General features: G+C 47.8%; 1 protein-coding gene across 1 annotated transcript in view; it reads right to left on the bottom strand.

The window, feature by feature from the left end:
- Positions 1-1,151: 1,151 nt before the first annotated feature.
- ACBD6 (acyl-CoA binding domain containing 6) overlaps positions 1,152-22,090 on the bottom strand; it is an 82,992-nt gene continuing 62,053 nt past the window's right edge. Inside the window, exons 7-8 of the mRNA XM_051807006.1 lie at positions 5,810-5,840; positions 1,152-1,759 (exon numbers count right to left, since the gene is read on the bottom strand). Of these exons, the coding sequence (XP_051662966.1) occupies positions 1,605-1,759; positions 5,810-5,840 (186 nt within the window). The 3' untranslated portion in view covers positions 1,152-1,604. The remainder of the gene's footprint in view (positions 1,760-5,809; positions 5,841-22,090) is intronic.

Genomic DNA, 22,090 nt, shown 5'->3' with positions numbered 1-22,090 from the left:
GCATTATGGCACTGCACAGCAGTGGCCTGGCTTGTCCCCAGCCTTGATGCCACCACCATCACAGAGCCAGTGTGACCCCAGTACTGCGGTTGGGTCTTTGCTACCTGGGCACTGCCAGCCTGGGGGTGCCCTGGGCAAGGGGAAGGGGAGCAGAAGCCATTGTAAGCCCTGGCTTAATATTAATGGAAAATAACTCTCCAAGCCATTTTCCCCACCATGGGGCCTGGCCCGTGCCGTGTGTGGTGCAGTGGCGGTGCTGGAGCCAGTGCAGTGACTTTGTCAGCGCTGGCAGGAGCCACAGACACCGTGAGGGGCCAAAACCCTCACGTGCCTCCTGCCCAGCCGGTCCTCAGCAAAGGGAACATTCCCATTTGTTTTCCTGAGGCTGGATGTGCTGCAGAAAGGACTTGATGGCAAGTGGCTTCCTGTCACAGCAACGGAGATTTCCTATGCTCCCCCCAAGGCTGTAAATCTTGTCTGGGGAAAAGCAAGCTCACAGCAATGTCCCACAGGGAAGGCACGGTCTCCTCTTGCCACACACTCACCCAAGGCAGCAGCCTCCCTCCCACCTATCCCAAAGCACAAACCCAGCCCTGGCAGCTCCTGTGACTCACCAGCACAGCCCAGTCAGGACCCTGATGAGGAAGCAGGAAGCCCCATAACCATTCCCACCTCACTCCAGCACTTGGGCATTGCCATGAGGCAAATTTTTCCCACTTTCTGGATTATTTGGCCAGCTGAGAAGACCATGAAGTACCTGAGAGGCCCACAGGAGTGACAAGGTGGGTGCAGGTTTATCTCTGTGCCCAGCTCTTACCAAACCTCAGCTCTGAATGAGCCACTCCAGGGACTGGCCCATGGCAGGAGCACCTGGAGCTGATTATGGAGGTGAGGGTTTAAAGCCATTTTATTCAACAAAGTGGTTGTGTGATGTGGTAAAAGTCCTGTCAGCTTGGAAGGGTTGGTTAGCAACACGTTATGTGAGAAACAGAGGGACAGACAGACACTTGTATGACCCTTGCAGGCCTCTCTTCACAGGACAAGAGCTTGAGCAGAGCTGTGGCAGCACTGAGCTACCTCCCATCCTTATTGCTCCCAAGGAATCAAGTCACTCCCTGAAAAAAAAAAAAAACAACCAAAAAACCAAACACTGCATCTCGACACTGTGCTTTTATTTATAATATTTTGTTTGGACCCAGGGGAAAAAAAAAAAAGATTAAACAAAAGTTCAACCTGAAAGGGAGAGATGAGCATCCCTCACCTGGCCCAGCAGCCCTGCCCTCCCCACGGTGGAGCCGACCAGTCAGCCCAGGCTGCTCCAGTGAGACAGCCAATGCAGTACTTCGTGTTTGATACATTAAAATAATTCCTGGGGCCTTCTCCAGGCCCTCTCCCCACTCCCTCCCCCCTCAAATACTGATAAATGTCAGAGCATGCAGAACTCTGATCCCATCCTGCCCAGGGTATGTGCTTGACCCTCGTGCTGGAGAGCCCAGCCAGACCCTGTGCTCTAAAAGGTCCCCTTGAACACCCGAGGCGACTGGGGAGGGCAGTGGGGAGGGGGAAGGGGCGTTATTGCAGAGCATCTCTGTCCCCCCGCAGGGTCAGGGCTCGCCGGTGACGTGCTGCTGCAGAGCCGAAGTGATGGCTTTGGAGTCTGTCACCTCCTCCGGCAGGCAGCCCTCCTGGTCCCGCAGCCCGGGGTCTGCTCCCGACTGCAGCAACAGCTCCACGATGTCCAAAAACTCGCAGGTGGCAGCTGGAGGGAGAGAGGGAAGGGTTAGTCTGGGGATCCTGCCCCGAGGAGGCGGCGATGGGCGTTGCTGGAGCGGTGGCTGTAGCTGGCGACTTCCCATGCGTGTGCCGGAGGCAGGAAACGCCATCTCAGCACCTGGCCCGGCGCAGCAGATCATTTTTCGGGGCAGTGTTCAGTACACAATGTCTTACTTTGGATTTAATAGTGCAAAGGAAGGAGAAAAGACAGAGTGAGAGCAAAGCCAGAAGTCCAGGGGAGGTGTTACTGGTGCAACCAGCACCCCAGAGCCCACAGCCCAGACACGGAGCTGCCGGGAGCCCAGGGGTTTGCACGGCATCACCTGGGACACAGAGGGAGCCTGGGTACAGTTGGCTAGGGCTCCTTCGCATCCAGGAATGGAGACTGACCCTGGGAAGGGCCCCGGAGTGCTGGTGCAGCACTGCAGAGAGCCCCAAAGTGCCACCTGGGAAAGCATCCCCTGCCTGCTTTTGTACCAACAATTTATAATGCATTTATCTGTATCTATACCTATATCTAATGTATCTATTTATGCATAACATCCCTGTAAGTCCCCGCCCCTCACCTGCCTCACGAATCTCCCAGGGCTCCACAGGCAGCACATTCCAGCAGGACATCATCAGTACTGCCTCAGTCCTGGCTTTCATCCATCATTTGTCCTTGCAGGAACTTCGGATGGTTTTTAGCTGCTGGCCATCCCTTCCCTGAGCACCAGCTCCAAGACACTCACACCTCCACTAGGAACTGTTTTTAAATCCCTGATTTTCTCAGCCAAGATAGAATCAAGTTTGACCTGAGCTCTTTTCTGTCCCCAGGATGTAACAATCCTACCTAAGGATGCTAAAAAAAAAATAAAAGAACCAGGAAAATCAGGAAAACTCTTAACACTTAAGAGATGGACTTGGCTGATATCAGCAGAAGTTCCAGACCCTGGATTTTCCCTTAAGCCCATGCAAAGCAGATCCTAGAGAAGCCAAAACTGCCTTATGAGGCTGTGAAGGTGGTACCTTTCCTCTTGCACTGGTAGCAATTGGTTTTAATTGTATTTTGGGTGCTTTTATAATGCAACTGACTGACTCTTTTAGTAATTAGAGAGTCTTTTGCATTACTCTGCGATTCTCTACTGATCCAGCAATGTCTCATTAAAATAAAGTCAATGTGCAACTGGAGCTCATACTGAAGATAAAATGGAGGAAAAAAGGGGGAAAGGGTTAGTGAGGAAGCAGGTGGGGGGTGTGGGTGAGGTTGAGCTGAAGAGCCAGAGGGCACATCCCTTTGCAGAAAGCAGACTTCCAGAGATGCCAAGGAAGCTGTGGTGGCAGGTTCTGGGGATGGGGAGCTGGGTGCCCACACAGGGAAATGCAACTTTCTCATCTGGTGCCACCGTCGGGCACGGCTCATGTCCTTGAGCGGGCTGGGGACATCCCAGGGGATGAGCACAGCTGCTGGATTTATGGCACCCTGGGACCCTCGATTTGTCAGGGGCCGGAGCGGCAGCCCTGACACTGGCACGGGTGAAGATGAATTTCCATTCAGCGCAGTTCGCCTCCCGACTCCATTAATCCTCAGGGTTCAGATGATGAATTCTTCTTTTTTTTTTTTTTTTTTATTATTTATTTTCCCTCCAGCATCCCCTCCCACTGCCCTGCCACGGCACAGGCAGAGCCGAACAGATGGTGCTTTGCAGGGAAGCCGGAGCGCCCATGAGGATACAGAGCCTGCCCACTCCGCGGCCACGTGGCCACCACGGCTCGGAGAAGCCTTGATTTCCTCTGGGAGAGGCAGCAGCAGTGATTCCAGTATTCCCGGTGGGTGAGCGGATGGATGGATGGAGAGGAGCCGAAGGCTAACGGGGCCCTTCAGCAGGGAGACCGTGGTCAGAGTGACCAGCCTGGCTCCAGCCCGGGGCAGAGCGGGCCCGGCAGTGGGTCCCACCGGTGATCCGGTGCCTCCGGACCGCGCTGCCGGATGGCCTCCACTTAACCTCCGATTAAACCCGGGGTCGGCGCCCATCGGAAGGAGGCAGGATTTATAACCCGCAGCAGGATGCAGTTTGACACCGGCTGTAATCAGGAGAGCTGTCACCACAAGGACAGCTGTCAGGCCACGCCGCCTCATAAAAAGGGATGCAGACACCCTAAAAGCAGTGCCTGCCTCGCTGGCCTTGCTGATGGGATTTAACCCTTCCCTGAACAGCCTCCAACGAAAGGGAAGGCCTTGGGAAGGCACTGCTCAGCTCAGAGACAGTTTTCATAGGAGCTCTCACGCCTCTCCTCTGCCATTAACAGCTTGGTTGTGAAGTGCTGACCAAAATGGTATTGGGGGGTTTTCAGTGAGTTCCATTCAGGCCAACAGGCACTTGAATTCAAACCAGTCCCTCATTTAACAAGCTGTTTCCAAGATCGGGGGGATTTATGATCAGGTCAGTAAGTAAGGAAATGAGGACAGCCTGGGTGCAGTGATGGTCACCAGGAACAGCTGGGCACCCATGGACACACTGGACCTGTGTGCCAAAAAGGCTTCTCTAAGACCATATACAGGGAAGAGAGGTGGGAAGGGGGAAGAAAAAATTTTAACACTTAAAGCATTTGGGAAGAGAACCATGGTAAACTGTCACTATTGAAATATCTGAGCTGTCAGGGTGGATCAGAGAAACTGTTTCTGAAATAACGTTCATTAAATCAGTTATGTTTGTTTGATTGTTAAACAGGCTGCCTCAGTCACCAGCCAGAGTGATCCACCTCCACAGAATTTACACTCAGGTGATGCATCCACTCTTTTTTTTTCACATACTGGCCTTGCTTGAATCAGATTCTCATGGATAAGTTATATATGTGCTATGCTTGTGCATGACCTACAGTAATGTACTGTGCACCCCTCCATAGGCAAATGTCAGTCCTGGAGTTGGGAGCAGGGAAAGCATCTTCCCAGGAGAGAGAAGGCCCAAAACTTGGAATGGATTAGGCAGAGAAGGAGGCAGTGTGGCATTTTAAGTGCTGTCAATCTGTGGACAATGCTGTGCTAAGCAAAAGATTCACTACTCCAGTCATAATGATAGGAATTTGAAAAATAGAGTATCCTACAGGAAAGATGACATGGGGAGAAATCACACATTACTGTAATTACAGTCTCAGTTCAGGGGCCCTGAAATCTGGGAGTTTAGCTCCAGATCCAAATGCTGTGCTTTGGACTGATGCTCTGCAAAGCAATTTTGCCATCCTGTTAATGTCCTTGTGGAGAGATCAGGGAGAGAGAGAAAGACACAAACACTTCAGAATGACAAGTATGCTCTTAATTACAGTGACAGGCATCAAGAGAGAGTACAAAATAATAACTGGCTATGTCTTAATTTTGGGAAAAAATTATGATCCAGATTAAATCGATACTTTTTTCATATTCCCCCACACATCAGCACCGCATGCATCACTTCAGTCTCTTCTCATTTGGAGATAGGACAATCTTTCAATTAAAGACTCCTATAAAATCATGTATCTAATTAGCCTGTAACTGCAGGAGGGACGCAAACTGTGACTTCCCCCTGCTGATTTTTGTAGTAGAGAAGCTGCTGCTCTCTCCGCTGCAATCAAACAGGTTTGTCATCAGGACACATAGAGGTGGAGGCCACCTTGGTCATCCCCTTCCCCTCACCTGTGTAACCTGTTAAAACTGATACAGACCCTCCCTGAAGGCCCAGGGATTTGGCATTCCCTAATCAGAGCCACTCCTGGGCCTGGAGGTGGCACAACCACATCTTAGAGACACATAGGTGTACAGGAAAACTCTGCATCATTAACTGGGGGCAAAGGAAGGCTTTAAGGTGACATTTGCAGAGGAGAAGGAAGGGAAGACAGCAGTCTTCCTTGCTGCTTCTCCCACGGCTCCTACTCCTGCCATGCTGGATTTGACGGCAGAGGTAATCAAATCCAGCTTCCCTGCTCATTTTTCTCCTGAAATTTGCTTTCTGTGCATTGAGCATTTACTCCAGCTGCAAATCCATCCTGTTAGAGAGGACAATGAAGCTGAGAGGCAGCTTACCATAATGGAGTGCAGTCTGGCCTTCTCCATCCTGAAAAAAGAGAGAGACTTGATTTTAGAGGTATAGGCAATGTTGTGGGGACACAAGTAAATCACAGTTTTAAATAAATAAGCTGAATCACAGCAATGTTTTAATTGACTAGATAAAAAGGCCAGGACATTCAGCTACCTGACAGTCGGGATTTGAATCATCATCCACCCATCACTTCATATTGACAGATAATCAATATCTATCCACCCGTAAGAGTGCGTGGATCACGTCATGACTTGAGTATAATTCAGTTCATAGTGTTATCACTTCCATCCCATAAAAATAAAGGATTTCAGTCCTATGGCCTCTCACTAATCCTGATGCTTTAGTGCAAGATGTTTCAGTGCAAGCCCAGCCTTGGCCTACTTGAGAGAAGGGTAAAGCACCGGGACACTGTGCTGTACTCTTCAGCACAAATGATCACACAGAAGGAAAAAAAATCCAGTTTTTCTCCAACTGAATAAATCTTAGGTTCCTGCTCTTCAGAGTTTAGGTCTACCCAAAGCCCAGGTAAGATCTGTTGGGTGAGGGAAGGGCACAGTGCTCAGGGATGAGCAGGCTGCCGAACTCATGCCTGTGAAACACCTGCAGCAAAAGGGCAAAGCAAACCACGTGATTTGTAGGTGTTGGCACACAGCCCCCTCTTCCAGCTTAACACATACACCATTGCACCAGCTGCAGTGCTTTGGGAAGTCTGTCCCCTTCCCAGGCTCCTGTGTCCCTCCCTAGGCTCTGCTGGAGAGAGCACGTGGCACATCCAGCAGTGCACACCCAGGCACCTCACACTGCCACAGCCTCGTCCTGCCACCAGAACAGGTGAAATAACAGAAGGAAAGAATTACTGGCCACTTTGCTTTCACTAGCCCATCAGGATTAGCCTCTAATTCAGTTCTTTGCCTCCTTAATTTATTTGCATCTGTCTATGGAGACTTAAGTTTTTAATTACCATCATCTTTGGGATTAAGGTGCAAATTCTGGTGTCTGTTGTGCATTCTGGAGCAGGCGAAAGGGAAAAGGAGAACAATAAAACAGGTAGAAATCTCACCCATAGCTGGAGACTTCTGGTTTCCCACCTGCTATTCTGTTTGACATTAACCCTGCTGAGCTGAAAAACTAGGAATCATCTGTGTTTCAGGGTGGGAGGTGCCACCTTTTGCTCTGGGACATTGCACCAACACAACAACCACAGCAACAGAGACAAAAGAGGAAAGCCAGATGTAACAGGCATTTGCTGCCTCAATATCCATTTCATGTCTTTTCCAAGCAAAGGAATGTGCCACTGTGTCCCATTCACGTCAGTGAACTCACACCAGTGTTTGAAGACTCCTCATTTCAGGAGCCTCTTTCTGCCCAAACTGTGGGGACATAATGCAAATGGCTGTCACTAGAGATACTGCAAGCCAAAGAACTGAAGGAATCAGGGACGGCATCCATTGATTACTCCACATTAATAAGGTAACTGATCTGAGCCAGAGCCCCCGAGCGCTCCTTAAGCACATGCCTGCTCAGGGGAGTGACAGGGCCGGTACTGACTTCAGCAAAATACGGAGCAGGGCTGGGGAAGAAGAGGCAGCAGTGCTCCAGATGAGTTATTGGAAAGGCAGCATGTCAAATATGTGGGCTGGGGGATGGGAAGCCAGCTCCCCTCTGCATCACTGCGTTTGAAACTGCAGCTGACAAAACCCACAGGTGAATGGGACTGGAGCTGTGCAGCAGAAATCCCTTTCCACAGGAACACTTTGCTGCAGAACTCCCTATAAAACACACAGGACTGCTCCAGGAATACTACAGCCATTTGTTCCTCTTCCAAAGGCCTGTGGAAAGCACTGCTGCTTCAGCAGCCGGCTGAATCTAACGAGGCTTTTTATTTCTCTTAGATGTACTTCCTGGCATCTGTTGGGCTAAGGAGGGAGCGCGAGTCCTGGCATAGGAGATGCGTGTCTTTAATCCCAGTGTGGTTTTTTAAAAAGAACTATTAATCCAATGTTATGCAAACATGGTTTGCACTTTATTTACGCCGTGGATTTCCCCCCCCCCTTTGAGCGTTCCGGCTGGCCAAATGCTATTTGTTACACTCCTCAGATGCTGTGCTATTTGCTTGTATTTCCTCTGCGACAAATTTTAATCCAGGTAAATGGAAAAAGCTTTAGCGTGGTCACTCACTAAAGGCCTTGAAATGCCCTCGGGAAGCTGCTGATCTCAATCCCTCTTTGATTTGGCTTTTTGGAGCACCGTGGCTAATCGCAGCCCGACGTGCCCGGCTGTTCCAGGTACGGCAACGCTGAGCCTCCAGAGCAAAACGGTCACACCTGGAGACTAATCAAAGATTGGCTGTGAAAGTGAGGATTACAGCTCCCATTGTGGGAATTATGTGAGATGAATATTGCCCACGAGAAGCTGGAAATGTTTGTTTTGCAATGAAACGCAGTGCGCGGAAGATGAATTAAGATGGCCTTGATGTAAGGGATATTTCCCAACATGTGACAGAAAGCAGTGGTTTCTAGAGTATCCTAGGGAGGTGCAGTGTGTTCTTCTCCCAGGATGTGCCTCTGTTGGGATGAGTGATCCCACTGAGTGGACAGGGACAACCCGGTGCAGCCTCACCCAGCTGGCACCAGTCAGGAGCAGGGCACCTGGAGTGCATCCTCCACAGCCGGGAGGAATGCAGAGATGCTGACAGTGATCAAGGAACAGAGATGCTGACTGTGATCAGATGGATAGTTTCAGCAGATGGACCAAAGAGAAGGTGTTGAGTAGGGGAGCTGATGCTGGGGAGTGCAGAAGAAGAGATGGGCAGCTCTGGGGCCAACATACAATGCCAAGCTTTGCTCTATGCCAGGTGCCTCTGAGAAATGCCCTTTCATCACCACGTGTGAGCTGGGATGTGTCACTGTGACAGGTTAAAAAGGAGGAAACCTGCTCTAATTCAGGGAACTTCAACACAAAAGGTGGGAAAAGCCAGGCTCAAACCAGTAATACACATTCTGTAAAGGCTTGCAAGGCCCTGGTAGGTGCCTGTCCCAGAGCCCTTTTAGCAATGCTCCAACTACAGAAAGGAGGAGCTCCTGGAAATGGTAGAAACCCACACAGGTAGACAGAAAACAATCAGAAAGGAAAGAAAGACCATTACACACTGGAGTGTAAGAGTGCTCAGTCCCACCCATGAATGTTACTGACCAACAACGGATCTGATTCCAAGCTTTCCTCTTGCCTCCTAATATCGGGTGCCATCCTGGATGCCTTTTACAGCTTCCTGGCACATCTGGCCATGGCAGGATGACAGCCAAGCTGCACAGCTTTGAGGGAGATGAGAGCACTTCCAAATACTTCAAAACCAAACCCCGAACGTCCAGGTCTACCAAACCCATCCAAACAAAAGATGCTACAAAATCAGCAGTACCTCCTACATGCAATGGTCTGCGACAGATGTCACTCAATGAAAATCCAACTACCAGTGGATAACTTATTGGATAACAGGATTTTGTGCTGCTCCTGAGAAATTTAAGCAAGAGAAATGAGAGAAGATGGACCGAGCGCAGATGGACCAACTGTCTTATCCGTTAAGTGGTACTATGGCTACTGCACGTCAATTTTGTCTCATAAGTGATAGGATTATATCGGTGTTGCCGTCCCATGTTCATTCCTTGGGAATTTCTGTTCCCTGCTTAACCTAACACAAGTTCTGGACTGAAGGGCAGAGACACGGAAACGGCTCAGCTGAGCCCTTCTGAGATGCTGTACGCTCTATAAAACATAGCTGCTGTTTCTTGCCGTTGCAAGTAGACCTTGACTGGCCAGTGTTTGGCTGTGGCTTCACAGGACAGTTTTAAACAGTGTGCTATAAACACTGATTGTCCAGACCTGCCTCATTACAAGCTGTGTGCAGAAATCTCTGTGAGAGGGAGGGTAGCCCTAAGGGAGACACCACCTCTTCTTGTATCTCACCTCTTTTACTTAGCACTTAGTAGAGAAAGAGGAAGAACAAGTCCATGATGGTTACCTGGGTGAGCTTTGGTCCAGCCTGACCAGTGATGAAGGTGAAAATGCTGGGACTGGCAGCCTCCACACCAGCACGAGAGTCTGTAGGGGACTCCAGTGCTGCTCCACAGAGGCTTCATCTCAGTGCCTCCAATCACATCCCCAAGCACCGACACTGTGAGCGCACCGTGAAAAGCACAGCAGAAAACATCTACACTGTCCTTTCCCTTTGAGGGATAGCACTTGTGCTTTTCATTTTAAGGTATTTTTCCCCCCATGCCACCTTCTTTTTCTGTTCATTTGTGGCAACTTTCAAGGTGCACACTCGTTCCCATTGACAGGCACCGAATGTTGGCAGGGATCGCAGGAGATAAGAACGATGTGGTGATAAGAGTGTTTAACAGCGCTGGGTCCTGGGCAGCACGGATGGGCCAGAGGGAAGATAAATATTTACACTACATCTTTAGAAGGTGAGTGAATAAAAAGGGCCAGAATAATACAGCCTCTGAACAAGCACTGGTGCTTAGGAGCTGTAATATAAATCTCTGCAGCCTCACGACACACACTCACTCAAGCCAGGGAGATGAAAAATAGCAAGAAAATACTTCCCTCCACTTTTAAAAAGGGTTTTATTTCTCATTTATTTCCACTTTAGACTTCAACTTCCCAACAATTTACTTTAACCTCATCATCTTCTTATTCTCTCTCAGAAATTTTATCTCCAACAAGACTGAGGGTGAGGCTACAGCTAAAAGCACACCAGAATTTACATGTTAATACCCACAAATATGTAAAACCAGGCAATGGGGGTTAAAATAACCAGTCTGAACTCCATCAAACAATTCAGCAGGTGGCCTTAACCCAGCCTTTATATTCATTTTCACATTGCTTTTGAATGCAGCAGACTGGGTTTGTACATGTACATTAATACATGTCAAATGAATGCTTGCCCAAGTGAAGCAGATAGAGGAGTGGCAAATGCTGGCATGGAAAAGCGATGGTTTAGTTTGACATGTGATCCTGTTCCTTTAAAAATCCCTATCTTAGGCCAGTGTGTACCCACATACACATAGACTTTTGCTTTTAGTTGCCTCCTTAGCCTTAAAGCAATGCCAGCATCAGTGCAATTTGAGAAACAAGACCATCCAACAGCTTTGTGCCAAAGTCTAGGATCCCAAATAGCTCTGACCCCAGAAAAATAAAGCAGATCTTTATGTTTTCTCCCTACTTTTGGTTTTGCTAAAGCAAAATATATTTGTGACTGCTCACCTTCACCAGGTGTTTTAAGTAGGTGGTCCATATGGGGATAATTAGTTGGCTGGTGTTTGTGAAGTGCTTGTAAGGTTATGGCTGTTAATGCTGGCATAGGCTGTTGTGAGACATCACCAGGTGCACCCTTGGTCCCAGCTTGAAGGCAGCTCAGGCACTCCCCAAGGATGGGACATAGAATACTTCTGGCAGAAGAAAAACCAAAATCCATGCACTGGTCATGAACAGCTGTTATTTGGAGATTGCAAACAGCCCAGGCTGGCAAGTGCAGGGCTTGGGTATCTTCAAAGTTTGGTTCCTCAGTTAACTTCCACCTCCCCCTGCAAGTGGGTAGGTTTGGCAGGGACCCCTCTCTTACTGAGCTGTCCCTCCCCAAGAGCTCTCAGCTCTCTCCTCTGCCCCCTTCCTACCATTCAGACCTTTTCCTGCACTGTGCTGGGCAGATATCCCTGAGGATGGAAGGTGCTAGACAGATTTTTATCATCACCTCTTGGGCCATTCTCCAGAGTCTACTGCCAGGCTATCATTTGGCCTATCTTCTAAGTGCCTCACAGATAAATTAGATCTGCATAGAGAAGCAATTATTACATTTCTAATGGCATGAACCCTTACATCACAATCTGCTACTGAAAGGCAAGGAAAATTGCATTAGCTTTTGTTTGATTCAAAATTATGATCAAGGGAAGAGGGATGTTGAAGCCCTTTAAAGCCAAGCCTATGAGCTGGGGATCTTTCTGTCTGGGGACCTCCCTATTCGTATTTGCTGCCAGAGCTCATACTCGTGGTTCATTTAGGAGCACTAATTTGGAGTTAAAAGCAGCTCTAAGAAAGCTCAGAGAGAACAGGATGCCCAGGAAGCACCACTGGCTCCCTCCCGGAGTCTGCATCTGCTAATGCACCCAAACGCCCCCAGCCTGAGGAGTTCAGTGTGCCAGGGTTACGCTAATCCCTCATCGCCCTAGTTTCTAACTGGTGCCGCACCTAAATTTCCAAGTGCAATTTCAGTGGGATTTATCACATCTACTATGATCAGCATGTAGTGCTGCTGGCACAGACACAGGCTCTCAATATCCCAATGCAGACATGGCTGTCTTTAATTGCAGAACAAACCGATTTCTGAACCTGCACAGCGGCTCACGCAGCAGCATCGAAACTCTCGGGGCTGTTTTGCTGTTGAGTATTTTCATCCTGTTTTGCAGCCGGCACTCCGTGCACAGCTGTGTATTTGGACATATTTATAGGTTATCCAAAGAATATTTGCTGCTGCCTGTTACTTCCAGCACCAGGCATCTTGCTGGTCATCAAACAAGCGTGTTGGTGCAATAGAAAAGCTGCCAGGAAGCTGCGGGGATCAAAAATGTGTTTGGAAAAGTCAATGCCTAAAGCTGTAACAAGTGTCACGGCGCCGTGGCTGAGCCAGACTCCCACAAACCACACAAACGTGATCCCAGGCTGTGAACAGGATGGTATTCCAAAGGGCAAGATCCCAAAATCTCTCCTATCAGGGCGCTTCCCTTCCCCCTCCTCCCGTAAAAGTTAGTCGCTCCTGTATTGCTTTATCACTTTAGCGTGGCTGAGGCAGATACCTGGTTATTTAAGGGGCAGGATAAATGGGCTGAGACAGCTTTCCCATCCCCAATTCACTAGGGAACGCTTGGAAATTCCACCTGACACCGGGACCGCTCTGTGCTCTTAAACAATCTCCCGTCTGATCCGATTGTTCCCCAGTGGGGAGGCAGGCTGCAGCTAGCTCAAGAGTCATTGATTGGATTAACAGCCTAATTCCCAACAGATGAATAGAATACTGATGTCTTGTCAGCCCACATCATAGAAGGAAAACACAATCTGCTTCTACAGCCCCGAAATTTAACCCTTTGCTTTCCCACTCCCCCTCCCCAGGGCTGGACACACGGGTCCAGCACTTTCAGCTGGAGATCCTACCCATTTTAATGAGAAAAGATATATTAACCTCTGGGACACTTTGCCTAATAATCTACATGCTATGGGATCACATGCTATTTTCCATAAGGTCGGTTCAGTAAGAAACCCTCTTTTCATCCTTTCTACACAGAAAAGATTTATACCAGGGACTTTTATTATTTTTTGTTCTCCCTTTTCCCATCTGCCATTAAAGGAAATACTGTATGCTTCACAGTAAGCTGCTGAAAATTCATTAGCTTAGTGACATTTGTCCTGAAATATACAGATATTGAACGTTTTCAGAGTTTATCATTTGATCAGGAGGATGGATCTGCCTGGAGAGGAGCACCCAGCCAGGTTGCAGGAGAGGCATCCCTGCAATACCCTGCAATGCCCCCTCCCTCCAGCAGCTCTTGGCAAGCCCTGGGGCAGAGGAATGAAGCTGGGCACATCATTTGCTCTGGGAGAGCTCCTGTTCTCCACCTCCTAATGGAGACACTAATGTTTTCTTACCTCATAGAAAGACTGTGATAAGAAATTAATTGCTACTGGTCAAATGTTCACTACTACAGAAGCAGGACAGTGTGCATATTAAAGAGATTCTCCAAGAAAAAAAATTATTTATGGACTCCTTGGCACTGTCTGCATTTATTTCCTTGCTTGGGAGACAAGAATAAATAAAATTCATCCGATTTTAAGAAATGCATTCAAAATGACCTCTTTTTTTCTCAGATCACTGACATCCATAATGCTGTGGGGTTTGTTTCTTCTAACAGCCACCTTTTATGCTTGCATTTACAGAACAGGCAGGTACGTGAGGGTATTACTGTGAGGCACTGACACAGGTTGCCAAGAGAAGCTGTGGCTGCCCCATCCTCAAAGAGTTCAAGACCAGGTTGGACAGGGCTCGGAGCAACCTGATCTAGTGGGAGGTGTCCATGCCTGTGGCAGGGGGTTAGAATGAGATATCTTTAAGGTCCCTTCCAATCTCCTCCTAGGAGTCTATGATTCCCTATACTTTTAAAGATCGTAAGGTGTGCATCACCTGAGATAAGCCAGGTTGTGCTGTGAAACAGAAATAAGATATTTCCACTTGTATTTAGATTTTACAGTTTGCATGCAGAGTGGAAACATTACCTCTGTCACTCCTTTACTCCAACAACCTAATTAGCCCAGCACTGACTAACAGGACTAATAGGAGAGAAAGCATGAGAGGACGGAGGTGCACACCCTTTTTTCCCTCCCTTCTTTCTCCCCTCCAGTACCAGCTAGCCATGACAGTTTTCCAGACTTAGTGATTTCACAGCATCATTATACATATAAAAAACTTGCTAGGAGACTGAATGAAAGAAACAGGTCTTCCCTCTCCTGGCTTCCAGTGTATCAGCCCCACAGAGAGCTCTGTCTTCAGAGACGTACATAGTCCTTCATGTTCACAGAGCTACCCTAACCAAAATAATTAGTGAAAGACATTGCATTGACTCAAACAATTCAATTAATGCCCCGTTAGCATTTTAAAGTCATCCAAATTATTAGCTGTTTTTACAATTTGAAACCACAATGTTTCATTTTCATCCCAGATGTGAATTGTTCCAGAATGGCAATAAATAAATAAAGTCCAGTGAGCCCTGTCCAGCCCAGCCCCTGCCCCGTAACATGGCTGCGCTGTATACTCACGAATCCAGGTTAAGGATGGGGACTGGGGCAGTTGTGCCCTGGAACTAGCAGACTGCAGGTTTTATAAATACATACAGAAATAATTAAAATCTAAGGGGTTTAGAAGGGTTAATCTCCTTTAAATAATCTCTGCCACAAAGCCTGTAAAGTCACTGCTGGCCCCGTGCCCGCGTGGGACCGGCTGTCGGATATCAGGACAGCACGTGTGGGTGGGAGCAGAGAGATTAGGAGGAAGCCTCGGTGGCCCATCAGTCGCGCTGCTCCCCCACATATGGCTGCCCCGCGCACTGCCGAGGGCTGGAACGCTGAGAGCAGGATGGGATCCAGTGCCAACCAGCAAGTCAACATGCCACTTGCTCCACACGATTAAAGAGAGAGAAGGAAGCTTGATTAGGCTGCTAAATTTAGCAGGCTGGACGGGAGACAGCGGGAGCCGAAAGCGCTGCAGCCACTGCTCGGTTCACCTCAGTCCTTGCTGACGGCAGGCAAATGCTGGTTGATATTTATTTAAAGGGATTCAGGGCTTTGGAGGTAACCTCTTTTCCTCTGCAGGCTTGAACCCACAGCCCTGGGTGGCCAAGGAGATGTTGCACTTTTAATTGTCATCCTCAATGGCCTCAGTGCTGCCACTCTGCATTTCAGGGCATCCTCTTTGTATGAACTGTCATTTAAAGCCAACAACTGAGTGACCATTAGAGAGTTAGAAATCCAAAAGAAAGCAGGGAAACCACCCCTGTGTGGGCTAAAGCAGTGCCTGTCTGAACCCAGGAGTTTGATTCCCCTGATTTGGGCAAAAGCAGGGTCAGCTGAAATGCCCAAGAATCCCATGGCAGCGCTGGAGCACTGTCAGGGATGTTGTGGTATCGTGATGGTGACAGGCACAGTTGCAATAAAAGCGGAGCCACAATGTGCTGCAGGAGGAGCAGAGGTGTTGCTAATGGCCTAGGGAGCCTTTTCTCCTTTAAGTCAGTGAGGATAAAGACTCCAGAGACTCTTGTTTTGGTCCCATAAACCTTCCTTGGCTTGCTGTGCAAAAGCAGCACTTTCCATGTTGGGATGGTCTGAACCATCCTCTGAACTCATGAAATGAGATCTGGATTTTATTAAGCCAAGCTTGGGGAAGCCTGGGCTAGCAGGGGAGCTGACTTCCAGTGGCCACAGCCCTCAGCTTGAAAGGCACTTTTTTTTTTAATTCTCCTTCAAACAAACCCAGTGCCAGGAACCTCGTTCAGACAACTCAAAGCACCTCAGGATAGCGCTGTGCCCTGCAGCCTCTAGACAGCCTTTCCTTCCCAGGCACTGTTTCTTAAGGATGAGGACTCCTCTTTCTGGCTAATCTGGAATTAGAGAGGACGTTTGCACACTCACAGCTGTCTGCCAGAGGGGGAAGGCAGCAGAGCCTGGATCCTGCCCCGAAGTGGACCACTGCCAGGGAGAAGCTGACTGCACGTGCTGACTTAAGAAGCTCCCGTCTCATCACCTCAAAGGGTTGCTGTTTTTGTGACATTCAGCAGCCTTTTAGCAGCCTCTGTGAATTGTATTAGTAGCTGATTTACCATTTGTTATTTTATAAGGCATGAAGCTGCTCTTTCATGTGCTCATCCACCACCATGTACAACTACACGTCAGACTCTGAAAACTCAGTCTATGATCATTGGGGCTGTTTCCTGATGGAAGAAAGGAAAAATAAATAGTGAGGGAAAAGGTTTATTGGTGCTGCTTATTCACAGACAGTCAGGTTTCCAAACAGCTATTAATGAAGTGCCAATACTGAAGAAAAAAAAGGAAAAATGTCTGGAGAAAACTGCCTCAGGACATCAAACTACATCAGTAACTGGAATTTCTCGATGGAGCCACAGTGCTATTAAAATACAGCTGAACTAAGTACTTGCAGTTTGGTCTGTCATTACTTATTTAGTGAGATGCAAAATTGATCTTCACTTTAAAGGGCTCTTTCAAAGTCTAGAGGCAGCACTTGCTCCCTCCTTGTGCTGTATAATAGAGGTGTTCCTAATGAAATTCAGCAGGAGCTGGAGGCAACCAGGGAAAACCACAGCCAACTTTATAACAGACAGATTTATGTTCAGGGATGTCCTACTCTTTGAATGAGTTATTCTGCACAGGGCAGGGATAACAGGTTCACCATTCATGGGTAGTACAAGCATGGCAGAAGGTCAAGTTCCCTGGTGGTGCGTGGTCTGAGCCCAGGGCTGGGGCTGCCGTCACATCTGGGGCTGAGTTGAGCAGGTCCATCCCATTTCCTACTAAAGCAGCCCAGGGAGCCTCCTGGGACCAGCTGGGCCCAGAACTGGGCCCAGCCCATTCCACACCAGGGAGGAGCAGATGGCAGGTACTGGTGGTGGCGGCCGACATGGGGCAGAGCTGAACCAGTGACCTCGAGGTGAAAGGCTTCGTATCTCCCATTATCAATCCCCAGAGCCCCCTCCGGAGTAAGTGTTGATACATTAATCTTTCTGACTGATGGAAACAAACTGCAAGTATAATATTCCACAGGGGAATCTTTATTTATATTGAGGCAAAACTACGCTTAAGAACAGAAAGTTAAGGGCACGCTTAGGTTTCAGTCTCTGATCAGAAATGTTAATGACATCCTTTTCCCCTTCCAAGCACTGAATTCAAAGAGCATGTCATCACACATTAGTCTCTGAGCACAGCCCCAGTGTGGATGGCTGCAGTACATAATAAACTGGTGTTTGAGTTTCCTCCTGTGCATGCTGTCCTCCTAAATAGTTTAATAACAAAGGAGTATATTTCAGAGTGCTGCTGGAGTGCCTCGATGAAGCATGTGGTGCAGGATAAATACCTCCACATCAGGACACTTTTCAAAGCCATCAGGCAGAGGGGTCAGTCTGTTGTGGGTTTTTTTAAAACTGCACAAGCTAATGCTTTAAGAGTGTCTTGATGGAATCAGGGAAATTGGATTGTCCCCCCATTTGCTGGCCTAAAACAAGCCTTTTTTTATTTATCCCATTAGAGGAACACAAGAGAAACCTTTTAAACGTCACTAAAATTTTCCCTGCATTGCAAAACCCAGTCAAAAGGGTTTTAATTTTCCCCGAGACCTCTTAAGTAATGCAGCATGTCAAGGTTTAATACATTGTGTGTAGGGGATTGTCTATATTCTGTGCTCTTTCACCAGGGTGATTCCACAGGGTCGGTCCTGGTCGCTGGATTTTGACCCTGCCAGCACCGAGCTGCCCAACTAGCCCACACCATTTTAGATCAGGTCTGGTGAACAAATAAGTAAGTGATAATGAGATGAGATGCAGCCTCCCCTGGACCAGTCTGGGACTCCCAAAAATTCAGCAGTGCTGGTCACTCTCCAGTGGCTTTATTCTGCAAACTGGAGCTCTCTGGGTTTGGGAGAACCTGTGATTTATTTGCTTATTTATAGAAGGACTAGGGAGACTTGGCAAGAGGTGCCTATGTGCACAAGGCTCCAAATTTCCCTGAGATATTTAATATGACAAACATAAGCTGCGTCCCAGAGGCAGAGCCCAGGATTGCAAACTGGCAGCACACAACGTGCTAAAGCACAACAGCTAAAGATGGCAACAGGGCCACAGACCCTTGGAAGGCTGGGCTGGTGCCCACTCCACCCTTGCTGTCCCAAGGGCTGAGGGCATTAGTGCCAAAACAGCTTCTCATGGCCCCTCAGAGCCCATCCCACTTGTCAGCCAGCCTGGAAGCTATGGGTGATCTGATCTCCCAAAGTAATCCCAACTAGTAATGCTTGCTACTGAAATACACCATTATTTTGCTCCTACAGGATATGGGAGTTTTCTATCCACACTGTCCATGTTTATTTTTGAAGACAGTGAACACGTCATACCATAGCAGAAGAGGACCTGGGGTGCCATGTTAATTTGGGCTGAGCATGTAATTCTCCCCAGCCCTGGTTTTGCAGAGAAAAGAGGAATTAATTGGAGGGCAAGGAGTGTCCAAGCCTTAAACCTTATGTTCCTGAATTTGCATAGCATTCTCCACCACATTAGACATAACATGCATGTAGGAGAATCTGACATAATATTATTGCAAATCCATCCAAATATTCCATACTATCTCCCATACAACCCAAAACTTGTCATCAACAGACCTAGGTACATTCCCACACAAGAACATAACATGTCATGTTCTAGGAATAACACCGCTAACCGAACTAAAACCTAAAACCGCCACATGTGCACTGAGAGCTGGGAAAGGTGCAGAGCCGAGGAGAGTGAGGAAGAGGAGGCACATCCCAGCCTCTCAACCACTCACAATAAAACCCAGCCCTGAGACTAAGATACTGCCTCCTGATGTTCCCTGTAGGGCTGCACAATCTATTTTACAAAATGTCAAAATTCAGCACGAAAATTGGAAAAAGGGGGTGAAAGAAAAAAAAATAAATCAGACTGGCTGGTTATTGGACCAAGGGCTGTGTTAAAAGGATCAGGAGGTGGTGGGCCAAGTGGTGGGGGAGGGAATGGGATAAAGTAGTGGGTCTAATCAAATCAGTTTAAAAAGCTGCAGCCTCTCCGAGTTAACCTTGCCAATCAGAGAGCGAGCGGGAGCATGTCTGCGCACATTAAAGCGGGAGCGCGTCCTTGAACCCGCAGAATATTCCATCCTCCCCCCACAGCCCACGCAGGCTGTGTACCCAACACCCTCAGCAGACAGCAGGAGAAAAGCCCCCTAAGGATTAGGCATCCTCCTTAGCCTCGCCCAAGTGGAAGTCAGCACTGGCAAAGGCAGCTCGGGTGGTTCCCTGTGATTTGAGGTGAGCTCGTGGGATTAAGCCCGGCAAGAGTTGGAGAGATGTTAAAAAACAAACAAACCAAAAAAAAAAACAAAAAGGGAACAAAAGGAGAAACCCTCCCATTGACAAACCAGGCTGTTGCACCGAGCCTGGCAGCTGTGAGAGGCATTACTAACCTTCGCTAATGACTAAGGGCACTGAAGTCACTTTAAAATAAATATTCACTAGGAATTACATGGGTAATCTAAAGGGATTATCCTGCTGCCTTAACAGGTCCATAAACTAAACGTTAAATGGTCTACACAAGTGTTTGCATTAATTTTGACCCAAATCAACCCTTCTGCTAAAAGCCGCGGAAAGCCAGATTCAATTTTGGAAACCACGTGTCTGCTTTGAGTTAGTGCTCTTATAAATTCCCCTGGATCCTCTGTTTTCTGAAGGAAAAATGGGGCTGAGCTCTTGGAAGCCAGGAGCCAGCCAGCAGCCAGGGAAAGGCTTTAGCAGAAATGCACACTCAGAACATGAAGCAGCAAACACAAATCCAGCCTCCCACATAATCCAGTCCCTGTGGCAAAAGTATCGGTGTTCAGAGTCTTAGCTTGGGCCCTCTTCCCTAGGGAGCCAGGGAAAGCACAGTGTGGGGAGAAGGAGCCCTGCCAAAGAGAATGGACAAACCCTGTGCCTCAGTTTCCCTACCTGTAAAAGGGGGAACATGTCATGTGCCTTCCAGCTGAGGCACTTTTCCCTGTGCCTCCAACTACAGGAAGGGAATTCCAGCTGGAGCTGGGCTGTGCGTGTGAGCCAGGCTCAGGCAGGTCAGGAGAGCAGGAGTTAAGGCAAGAGGGACCGAATGATGGGATGAAAGCAGCTCCTGTGCACCAGGTGCACCTCCTGAGAACAACTTCACTGTCTGTACACAAAAAAGAACAGTCTAAAAACACACAGGTGCCTTAGAGCCACCACGTACAATGCCCAAATTGCATCTGATTCCCAAGATCCTATCAGATACAAACAGGGAGTAAGTACTTCAGAGGAAGAGGAATCAAACACAATGGGAGGCTGGTAGGGAAAACAGTCCAGAAAAAGATCAATATTCAAAAAGCTCACTATTATTGATGGAGGGAAGAAAAACATTTGCAACCTTTATGTTTTTTAAAGACTTCTCCTACCTCTTTTTTTTTTTAAAGTTAGGAAGAGTCTAACCTGGTAAAACCTAATTTCACAGGAAATCTTCTTTGAAAGCCTTGGCAGCAGGAGTGGAAGTGCTGTCTGAAGGCAATGTGGAAGAGTGCTCTAACAACAGCATTTTAAACTCAAATGCCAGGCAAAAAGCAACTGCAAGTAAAGCCAGTTTTACACACTCTCAAATGAAAGATCATCCCACTAAATGAGATTTCTTCCATCTCAAATACATATTTTTATGAACTCCTAAATATATGCTAGAAAAAACTCACAGATAAAAACAACTTCTGTCTTTAAACAAGATGAATTCTCCCCCTTCCTTTTTAAATAAACAAATAGTCTCAAAGTTTTCTTTATGTACCATAAAAGAACAATAAATGGGAATAGATCAACATCCTCCACACTGATTTCCATCTATTAACAGTGACCTAAAACAATCTCTTGCAGCTGAAGGAGCCCTGAACAAACCTGAGAACATCCTCCAGTCTCCACCAAGCCAGATCTAAAACAAAATACGAATTGCTATAAAAAAGGCACAGTTGCTATTCTTCCCTTTCTATCCCAGCTGGCAAGGGCTGGGATAGGAAAGCTTTAATGAAGGAGATACAGAGCCTGGTAGGGCAAACCCCTGTCCACTGGGGTGTCCCTGCAGGTGTAGGAGAACTCAGGGAACACCAGCCCCATGGGGTGAGCTGGCAACATCAGCACTTTGTCATTTGGTGGATGATAGACATCAGCAAATATACTTGCAGTTACCAATGAGGCCTGAAGCAGGGATCCAGAGCATATGCCTGCTTTAAATTGACAGGAATCACATTTAGGTGTCTATTTAACAGGGAACACCTGTGGGATGGGCTAATATTGGCTGTTTTGTGCTGCAGCCACCAAGGATGTGAGTGGAAAGGGAGATCTCTCAGCAAAGTCAGCCACTTATGCTGCAGCCCCCCCTCAAAGCAAAAGGAAGCCTCCTAGCCATGCTAAACATGGATATTCAACTATGCTGCTTCCTGAAGAGCTCCTCCAGAAAGCCATCATTCCATCCAGGATAAATCACCTTACTGCACCTCCTGGTCATGCCAGCATCTAAAGCAGAATGGAAATGATGGCGTAAGAGCTTCAGTTTGTACCAAATGCAGCAGCCCTGCACACCTAATTTGCTAAGCTTAGGCCCTTCTGTGGGCTGCATCAATGTCTGACGCCTAATGAAGGCTCAATTTGCATCTACAAATGCACTGATTACTGTATTTCTCTGGGCTGATACAGGCAGCAAGGTAAGGAAGAGCTGGGCAATATCTGAGGACAAAGTTTTGTTTGCTTTTCTTCTCCAGAACACCCTGTTATGAGAGATGTTTCCTAAGGAGAAGGGGTGAATATTGACTTTGACCATCCTTCTCCCTCATGAAACCTTTTCTAAGACAAACCTTGAAGTCCTGTAACAGAACCTGAAGTCCTGTAACCAGGACTT

Source organism: Manacus candei, unplaced genomic scaffold, assembly GCF_025592945.1.
Source record: "Manacus candei isolate 608988 ecotype Guabito, Panama unplaced genomic scaffold, ASM2559294v1 h1tg000005l, whole genome shotgun sequence".
Taxonomy (NCBI): Eukaryota; Metazoa; Chordata; class Aves; order Passeriformes; family Pipridae; genus Manacus; species Manacus candei.
This window is presented reverse-complemented; position numbering and strand designations above follow the sequence as displayed.